This window comes from Lupinus angustifolius, chromosome LG08 (assembly GCF_001865875.1).
Source record: "Lupinus angustifolius cultivar Tanjil chromosome LG08, LupAngTanjil_v1.0, whole genome shotgun sequence".
Lineage (NCBI taxonomy): Eukaryota > Viridiplantae > Streptophyta > Magnoliopsida > Fabales > Fabaceae > Lupinus > Lupinus angustifolius.
In genome coordinates, this window is record NC_032016.1 from 10,084,353 (window position 1) to 10,094,337 (window position 9,985).

At 34.6% G+C, this 9,985-nt stretch overlaps 2 protein-coding genes across 2 annotated transcripts; one reads left to right on the forward strand and one right to left on the reverse strand.

Annotated features, from left to right (window-relative positions):
- On the forward strand, positions 644–6,633 carry LOC109353485 (LRR receptor-like serine/threonine-protein kinase ERL1). The gene is made up of 27 exons (XM_019595785.1): positions 644–773; positions 869–1,007; positions 1,117–1,188; positions 1,277–1,348; positions 1,462–1,533; positions 1,623–1,694; positions 1,871–1,942; positions 2,046–2,117; positions 2,220–2,291; positions 2,378–2,446; positions 2,579–2,650; positions 2,775–2,846; positions 2,922–2,993; positions 3,077–3,148; positions 3,229–3,300; positions 3,415–3,486; positions 3,567–3,638; positions 3,721–3,792; positions 3,899–3,970; positions 4,060–4,131; positions 4,236–4,307; positions 4,408–4,479; positions 4,557–4,630; positions 4,722–4,853; positions 4,956–5,294; positions 5,464–5,831; positions 6,066–6,633. The coding sequence occupies exons 1-27, from the start codon at positions 689–691 to the stop codon at positions 6,429–6,431; spliced, it is 2,940 nt and encodes a 979-aa protein (XP_019451330.1). The 5' UTR covers positions 644–688; the 3' UTR covers positions 6,432–6,633.
- On the reverse strand, positions 6,734–8,306 carry LOC109353486. The gene is made up of 2 exons (XM_019595786.1): positions 7,384–8,306; positions 6,734–7,065 (listed from the first exon to the last, which is right to left on the reverse strand). The coding sequence occupies exons 1-2, from the start codon at positions 8,098–8,100 to the stop codon at positions 6,958–6,960; spliced, it is 825 nt and encodes a 274-aa protein (XP_019451331.1). The 5' UTR covers positions 8,101–8,306; the 3' UTR covers positions 6,734–6,957.

Sequence of the window (9,985 nt, forward strand, 5' to 3'; positions counted from 1 at the left end):
TAGACATAGATCTAATGCTCCCTTTTTATATTATATAATGAGTATAATACTAATAGCAACCTTGCTTCATCATGGGGAGAATTCTATATAGTAACATTCTATTCTATATTTTATACCTTTAACTATATTCTTCCACTCACATGTACATCACTACTTCATTTTATGCATTTTCATTCTTCATCATAATTAACACAATACCCATACATACATATATATATATATATATATATATATATATATATAAAAGAAATGAAATAATAATAGAATTGAAGAGAGAAGATTATAAAAAGAAGAAAAGAGATGAGAGTGTATTATTTAAGAGGAAAAAGAGGGAACATGGTCAGCTTTATACATTGCCAAACCTGTTTTATCGCTGCATGCACCTTCACCACCTTATTATATATTGCTAAAATATGAAGAGAATTGAATCTAATTTAGCTAATTTATCATTCATAAAGTAATATGTTATTTGGAATTGTATTGATTGGTTGTTGCAATATTAATATGTTTTGATATTTTTCATTTTTGTCTCTCTCTCTCTCTCTCTCTTCATAACGCACCGTCTCTTGTTCTCTGTATCCACCTTACACTTCACGCCTTTCTCATTCTCACTCTCTCACTCATCTCTTTCTCATTCTCATTCACATTCTCATTCTCTTTCTCATTCTCATTCACATTCTCATTCACAATGGAAGATGGTGAGTTGTTTATGCCAATGGTGCTACTCCTCCTCTTGCTTCTCTCTCCATTTGCTTCACCACTCACTCAACAAGGTACCTCTCTCTCTCTCTCTCTCTCTCTCGGGTATATACAGAGAGGATTGATACGTTAAATTAAAGTGATTTGTTTGAATGCACATATTAAATAGGAGAAGCATTGATGAAGATGAAGAGTAGCTTCAGCAATATAGCAGATGCTGTGCTTCATTGGGATGACGTTCACAATAATGACTTCTGCTCTTGGCTTGGAGTTTACTGTCATAATCTCACTTTCACTGTTCTTTCTCTGTCTGTTCTTTCTTCTTATCCTTTACCTCACTTATTTCTCTTTCATTACCTTATGCTCTTTGCATTTCTATCCATCTTAGCTTCTCTTTTTATATCATATATGTTATAGGAATCTATCAAGGATGAATCTTGCTGGAGAGATATCACCGGCCATTGCTGATTTACCAAACTTGCAATCCCTGTATGTATTTATTGTATTTGGTTATTATTTTATTCAACCTTATTATCTCTGTAAATTTTGATTTGATTCTGAACTATGTTATTGATAGGGACCTATCAGGGAATAAACTAACTGGTCAAATCCCTGATGAAATTGGAAACTGTGCTCAACTTGTTCATTTGTATGAAACTCACTCTAGTCTGATGTGCATGTTTTCTTTGTCTTACTGTGCTGTAGTTTTTTCCTGTGTATGACACATATGCTGATACACATTACTGTTTCATTGAATTGAAGGGATTTGTCTGAGAATCAGCTATTCGGTGATATACCTTTTTCCATATCAAAGCTGCAGCACCTTGAGTTTTTGTAAGTTTTTTAACCACAAGAAATGGCATTCAATGTGCCCTGTTGTTTTTAACTTGGGTATGAGTCCTAAGTTGAGCTGGTGAATGCAGGAACGTAAAGAATAATCAGTTGACTGGTCCCATCCCCTCAATTTTAACCCAAATTCCAAATCTCAAGACTCTGTAAGTTTTGCTTTTGTCATCATCTGAGTTTCGTTAGTCTTGTAGCCATGTTTGTGACAATGTATTCAAATGTGATGAAACTGGTAGTTATTTAGTTATCAGTTATGTATTAGTTTTTCACTATTGCTTAGGCTGCTCAGAAATATATTCTAATTACACTTTTGTCTTCTTTAAAGTGATCTTGCTCGAAATAGGCTCACTGGAGACATACCAAGACTACTCTATTGGAATGAAGTGCTACAGTACTTGTGAGTTTTGACTTTACTTTGTTTAATTAACTTCTAAACACGGATATTTTTTAATAGTTTATTATTCTAAACATGGTTTTAATCTGCTTTTACAATGATTCAGAGGGTTGAGAGGGAACATGTTGACTGGAACATTGTCCCCAGATATGTGTCAATTAACTGGTTTGTGGTATTTGTGAGTATTCCATCACTGAGGTCTCTCTTCAGTTCTTTGTTACACATTTTCCTGCTGTTTCCAATCTTGTTGTTTTGTTCTGTTTTTTGCATGTATTCCCAGTGACGTGAGAGGCAATAATTTGACTGGAAGCATACCTGAGAGTATTGGGAACTGTACAAGTTTTGAAATCTTGTACGTTTTATTATGTAGTGTTTTCATTAATTATTTGCATAATTATCACATTTGTCCACATTGTCATTGTTTTGTTCTATTTTCAGGGACATATCATACAATCAGATAACAGGGGAGATCCCATATAATATTGGATTTCTGCAAGTGGCAACTTTGTGAGTAATTTGGCTGTGTTTTGTTATATTGCTAACTTTGTCTTAATTGTGATTCATTCAGTTTGTGTCTTCTATCTCTTCAATACTAAAAAGAGAAGTGTCAGCTCAATAATCATTATTTTTAATGCATAGGTCACTTCAAGGAAATAGACTAACAGGGAAGATTCCCGACGTGATTGGTTTAATGCAAGCCCTTGCTATTTTGTAAGTGTTCTAATCAAATAATCAGTGTGAAGATCATATGGTCACATTTCTCTTTAGATTGCATTTCCGGATATTATTAATGAATTGGCTGATGAAATTTGTTTTTGACTGTATTTTCTTGCAGGGATTTGAGTGAGAACCAGCTGGTTGGACCCATCCCTCCAATACTTGGAAATTTGTCATTTACTGGCAAGCTGTATGTTTAATTCCAACACAATTAGAGCTCATGTTAATTATTGCTTCTTACTTGAGTTAACTCTTTGATATTTAGGTATCTTCATGGAAACATGCTTAGTGGCCCAATACCCCCAGAACTTGGGAATATGTCTAAACTGAGCTACTTGTGAGAGGATGTCCAAACTTCTTTTTATTATCCCTTCCTTGTTTTCTTAAAATATGTAATAACGACAAGAATTTGTTATTCAGGCAATTGAATGATAATCAACTAGTGGGTAGTATTCCTAATGAAATTGGGATGCTTGAACATCTCTTTGAATTGTGAGTTTGTCACTCCATCACATAGTTAAGGCATTTGTTATTGCCAGTATTGTTAATACGCATCTCTTTCTATTGTTCAGGAATCTTGCAAATAATCATCTTGAAGGGTCAATTCCTCATAACATAAGCTCCTGCACTGCCTTAAATCAGTTGTAAGATTTCTAAATACTACTACACACATGTCATGTTGACCTTTTTAGAACTTTCAGTTGTTTTTAATACCTTAGCAAGTAATATTTGTCCATTCATCTGTTTATATTTTGCAGCAATGTTCATGGTAATCAATTAAGTGGTTCCATTCCTTTGAGCTTCCGCAACCTTCAGAGTCTAACCTACTTGTATGTGATGGCAGCATACACTTCTTTCTTCCTATTTCTGCTATATTTCTTTCCTATTAATTATTCTTTTTGATATATAGAAATCTTTCTGCAAACAAATTCAAAGGGTTTATACCTATAGAGTTAGGCCATATTGTAAATCTGGATACACTGTAAGTTCTGTTAATCTTAATTACATATCTGGCATGATGATTTAAATGTCTGCTGAACTTTTTGTTTATATTTTTGCTTCAGTGATCTATCAAGCAATAATTTTTCTGGCCATGTCCCAGCATCTGTTGGATTTCTGGAGCATCTCTTGACCCTGTAAGATGAATATGCAATTGAATCATTTGGTTGTACCTCATACAGGAATTTCTTAACCCTTATCTGGAATAATATATTCATTCATTATGATATTATTTGTATGCAGGAATTTTAGCCATAACCACCTTGACGGTCCCTTGCCTGCTGAATTTGGTAATCTTAAAAGCATACAGATCATGTAAGTTCTATGTAAGTTAAAGTTAAGTCTTATTATATTGTCTATCCTTTTGGTTATACTGTTGCCTAGTGTTTTGATTTTGCTTCTAGTGATATGTCATTCAACAATCTGTCGAATAGCATTCCTCCAGAGTTTGGTCAGTTGCAGAACCTTATGCATCTGTAAGTTAATTATACCATCGAGTATTCTCACTCCTTGATGTTTTCAATGATCACTTTCTTAACAATATGTTCATTAACATGTCTTTACTGTAACAAAATGCTAGGATTTTGAACAACAATGATCTGCATGGTGAGGTTCCAGATCAGCTAACCAACTGTTTCAGTCTTCTCTCCTTGTATGTATTCCTGACAGCTAGCTGGTTGTTTCCCTTCTGTTACTTTCTCTTCAGTAATGTTTCTGAACTAACCCAATGCATTGTGTTTGTCATTTCTTAGGAACTTTTCTTACAACAACCTTTCTGGAGTTGTTCCTTCTATGAAGAACTTCTCATGGTTTTCAGCTGACAGGTACGGTAGGAAAACTTCAGATATTTTTTGTTTTCAACTTTTATATATCAAGGATTTGTAACCTGTTATTATTGCAGCTTCTTTGGGAATCCTTTGTTATGTGGGAATTGGTTAGGATCAATATGTCATCCTTACATACCGAGATCCAGACGTATGTGACACCCATTTGAAAAGTTTTTTTCCAGACAACTTTGCTTCTAATTAAATGTAATGAGTAACTTTTGTAAATAATTTGTGTTCAGAGACTTTTTCAAGGGTTGCATTTGTTTGCCTCACGCTTGGAATCATCTTGTTGTTGGCCATGGTAATTGTTGCCATCTATAGATACAGCCAGTCAAAGCTATTGATGAACGGGTCAAGCAAAAGTGGCCAAGGCATGTTGAATATTAGAGTAGCTCATATGATAGTAATTGCATTTTTTGGTTTAGCCTGAATTCTCACATTATGTTTGTTATTTGTTCGTCCTCCCTTTTCAGGGCCTCCTCAACTTGTAATTCTTCACATGGATATGGCTATCCACACCTTAGAAGATATATTTAGAAATACTGAGAATCTCAGTGAGAAATATGCTGTAGGGTATGGTGCCTCTAGTACTGTATACAAGTGTGTTTTGAAGAATTCTCGACCTATTGCAGTTAAGCGATTGTACAATCAGCATGCACACAATTTAAAGGAGTTTGAGGTGGAACTTGTCACAGTTGGCAGCATCAGACATAGAAATCTTGTCACCTTGTATGGCTATGCCCTTACACCCTTTGGGAATCTCCTTTTCTATGATTATATGGCAAATGGCTCTTTGTGGGATCTTCTTCATGGTAAATTTGCTTAACTTTAAGAAGTTTGTTATTATCTTTGACAAGATACATGTAATTATTAATGTGAAGAAAGTGTTAAATACAAACTTGAATTGGGTGTTGTGGACATTTTATGTACAAACTTGAATTTGCTTGCATGTTTTTGCGCATAAATTGTCCTCTCTAATAGGTCCCTCAAAAGTGAAACTTGATTGGGAAACACGGTTGAAAATTGCTGTTGGGGCTGCTGAAGGTCTTGCTTATCTCCATCATGACTGCAACCCTCGAATTGTCCACCGGGATGTGAAGTCTTCGAACATCCTGCTGGATGAGAACTTTGAGGCCCACCTCTCCGATTTTGGCACTGCTAAATGCATCTCAACAACAAGAACTCACACATCAACTTATGTTCTTGGAACGATAGGCTATATTGACCCTGAGTATGCCCGAACTTCAAGGTTGAACGAAAAGTCAGATGTATATAGCTTTGGTATTGTTCTGCTAGAGCTACTTACTGGGAAGAAAGCAGTGGACAATGACTCTAACTTGCATCAGTTGGTATGTTTAACATCTACATTCTAAGGTTTTTATCAATCCTCACATGTCCACCCTATCATGCATGTGTCATGACTCACGTGTACGCCTTTTCAGCTTTCTTTGTGTTTAGTATGTCTTCTATGATATGCTAAGTTTATTATGAACAGCACCATTGCTTACTTGCATTAATTCTCTTCAGTTACTGATATTATGTAACGAGTCACTAAAACTTTGACCATGTTTATGAATTATCAGATATTGTCCAAGGCTGATAACAACACTGTAATGGAGGCTGTTGATCCTGAAGTATCAGTTACCTGCATTGATATGGCCCATGTTAAGAAGACATTTCAGCTTGCTCTACTTTGCACAAAAAGAAACCCTTCTGAGAGGCCAACCATGTACGAGGTTGCCAGGGTTCTGGTATCACTACTCCCTGCACCCCCTCCTAAAATCCATGCCCCTCCTACAAGGACATATGATTATAAGCATTTTGTGATGAAGAAGGGACAAAACAAATACCCTAAAATGGAAGGGATACAGCCTGAGCAGGATAACACTTCATCTGATGCTCAATGGTTTGTTCGGTTTGGGGATGTTATATCCAAGAACTCTCTCTAATTGTAACCACGGTAGAAGTATTGATAGGGTGGTGATAGAAAAGAAAACTAGTTGTGTTTTTTGGCTAGATTGTGCTTTTTGTTTAAGAAAAAACCTTGACAAATAGATGTCTAAAGTAGTTTGACGAGAACAGAGCTTAAAAGGAAGCTTCTATATTACCTTTTACTAGCAATTATGCTTAATAGAATTCCATGATTTGTTTTACCATATATTTTATATTTGGCTGTTTACTTTATCATGCACCATATAAAGCATTACACTAATTGGTTTAGCCATATAAATAGGTGTTCACTTTTTAAATATCTTGAGAATAGGGAAAATTTTATAATGCTCGAGTATATTTGTGTTCAAATCACACACACTATACAATCAAAACAGGAATCCATAATTTGCAGCACTTATCTATTGCAATTAAATTGAAAGAAGAATTTAAAATCTTTAAGCAGTCAGGCATTTAAGCATGGAGAAATCTTGAACTTATGATGAAGTACTAGTTCACTCTTTGCCCTTGCTTCTATCATCCTTCTTAGGCTAGTTTCAGTCTTGGGAAATATTTCCTCTTGATCAGTCCCTCAATCATATTGCTGTTAGTTACAAAGCTGCAGCATCCAAAAGCTTCATTTATTTTCATTTTCTGCACGTTTCAGAGTACACGTTTGTTTCAAATGCACTTTTGTGCCAGAGAATATAAGAATATGAAAAAAATGAATCTATTTAGACACGAGTTTCATAAGCTTAATGCCTGGTCAATAATCTTAATTGGAAATAAGATTAGCATGTTTCTTATTTTGAAGGTAGTCCTAGGAGCAAGTGCACGAGAGTTGCTTACCTTGTTTGCTAAATTATGCATGTGTATCTAAATTAGTGCATGAAGTTCCTATAAATAAATGCATCTTCAGGTACTACAGGATGGCAGTATTATATATCTACAACAAAATTGGGTTACTATTACCTTTGGTGGATCCCATTTTTGAAAGGCTTTCCTTCTGTTGCTCCTTCTTCTACTCATCATAATCAGCTCTTCAAGTGTTGGTGGCCTCCTAACCATGTCACTGATATTATTATCTTCAGGACTTTGTTCTTTTGGAATTGAAGATACCACCTTTTCTGAATGTACATCCCTTTTAGTTTTAGGTATATATAATGGAAAAAGTGATTCCAAGAAAGAAACACCAACTGGACTTGATATGCCTGTTGCATAGCTGCTTGTGCTACTGTCTGTCTCTGAGGATGTTGGAGACAAAGGTGTTTGTAGTTGGTCACAGCTATAATTACAAAATGAATTTCCATTCACTGGAATGGCATTGGAAACTTTTGCTGATAGTTCAAGACAATTTGCAAGTCCCATGGTAGAGTTTATACTTTGACTCTCATCACTGCTGCTATAGTTGAAGGCAACAGAGTTTCCTGAAGAGGATGCAACATGAATGAGCATTGCATGTGGTTTTAGAGGCACAGAGAAATGATAATTAGGAAGGGGTGTTCCTGGCTTTTCTTCCCAAACAAAGGGCACTGAGGCAATTTGTTTGAGTGGAGTTTTAGGAAAGTGGGTAACTGAAGGCTCCACCTCTGGCTTCCAATCTTTCTTAGGAATGCCAGGTTTTACTTCCCAAAGAAATGGAACTGAAGGTGCTTCCCTAACATGTTTCTTTCTTAATGTTTCATTCATTTTTCATTGCTATGGTGTGTTTGCATAAGCTCATCTTATAATGCAGGCATAACAGTATAGTATTCCTTTTTTTCTTTCCTGCCAACTTTTGTTAACTGTACCATTTATGCTACTACAGATTAGGCATACCTACCCTCCACCTGCAATTTATCAACCACATTCTTATTATGGAGATGTTATTGTATACTTTGTGAGTATTACATTATTTCAATCAAATTGTAATACGTGCCATCTATAACCATGCAATTCTTTGGATAAAAAGTTGTCAAATTAAATTGAAGCAGTTAATTTCTTTTCCTGAAATATGGTCTAGGAATATTTTAGAATTTGTAGTTATGATGGAGCAAGTAGAGTTGGAGTATTGCGCTACAAAGTTTTGAAACCATAGAAAGATGAGAGCTTAGGTAATGAACGTATTGTAGTTACTACCTAATCCAAAGAACTAATACTTGAAGGAACAATGAAGTGTGGTTATGAATTAAATAATTGGATTGTGATGTTGGGCAATAAAAAAGAGTGAACTTTTCATTGTCACATGCCTATTAAGCACAAATAGTCACATGCCTTTTAACATTATGTTTGGTGTTCTTCCTTATTGCACACTTGGTGGCAGAGGTTTAGTGTTATATACGGCTTTGGACACACTTGATGGATGTGATGTGACCCAAATGAGACACCTAAAAGGAAGAATCTGTCACAGTTGAAAAATAAGTGTTCTTCGTTGAGGCCTTCATATTAATATATTATCACATAAAAGATTTATCAGCCCATTCACTTTTGGACCCAAATGAGACACCTAAAAAGAAGAATCTCTCACTTTTTATGCACAAAATTAACGAGGGAAGATAATAATATGGTGAACAATAAACAAACATGGTTGTTAAAAAGAAAGTTAAAGTGAAAGTAAAGTGGCGTTGCTTTTGAATAAATGAATGAATGAATGAGAACGTTTATGGTGGCTTGTGATACCGACATAAGCTATATTGGGCTCAAAGTTGGAAAGAATGCAGCAATTAATGGAATCTGGTTCTACAGTTACATATTCTTGCCTCTTGGGATCAGTGTAAATATTCTCTGTATTTTAATGTTAAAACAAAACTAGACTCTGCTAAGTTCATAATAAAATTAGTGATAGTTTGAAATGTAGTTTAAATATGATTATACATGCATATTGTCAAATATGAAATGGATGATCCTTCTTAAATATCACATGCATATTTTATTAAATAAAAGCTAACTTGTACTACCAAACAGGTGTGAGATTAAATACCAAAATAGACGAAACAAATGAATATCAAAGGTTATCAGCATATGTAACTTACCTTTTTAATTTTTTCTATAAAACATGAAACCTTTCTTTTTCTTCCCCTGTCAGCTACTTTGAACAATTCAAAATTCATGAAAAGCAGAGATAATGTGAGAGAGCAGAATAATACTGCATCCTTACATTTTTTTGTTGTCCTTGTTTTTGATAATTACATGCATCTTTACGTTTTAATTTATCTAAAAATTAAAGTGTTGTATAAGCATAAGATGAGTGTTGTGCTATTATTATCCCAACTAAGAAGGTTGAGAGTTGAGACAAAAAGGTAATTAGAAGTTGAAAGAATTGTGACAGACCCATCATGAATTGAATTACAGGCGTGCTTTGCTAGACATAGATCTAATGCTCCCTTTTTATATTATATAATGAGTATAATACTAATAGCAACCTTGCTTCATCATGGGGAGAATTCTATATAGTAACATTCTATTCTATATTTTATACCTTTAACTATATTCTTCCACTCACATGTACATCACTACTTCATTTTATGCATTTTCATTCTTCATCATAATTAACACAATACCCATACATACATATATATATATATATATATATATA

Coding starts and splice junctions, on each gene's coding strand:
- LOC109353486 (XM_019595786.1), bottom strand. CDS start 8,100: ATGAATGAAACATTAAGAAAGAAACATGTTAGGGAAGCACCTTCAGTT. Junction 7,066..7,383: donor AAAAATGGGATCCACCAAAG/GTAATAGTAACC, acceptor TGAAACGTGCAG/AAAATGAAAATAAATGAAGC.
- LOC109353485 (XM_019595785.1), top strand. CDS start 689: ATGGAAGATGGTGAGTTGTTTATGCCAATGGTGCTACTCCTCCTCTTG. Junction 2,447..2,578: donor TTTCTGCAAGTGGCAACTTT/GTGAGTAATTTG, acceptor TTTAATGCATAG/GTCACTTCAAGGAAATAGAC. Junction 3,487..3,566: donor CTTCAGAGTCTAACCTACTT/GTATGTGATGGC, acceptor TTTGATATATAG/AAATCTTTCTGCAAACAAAT.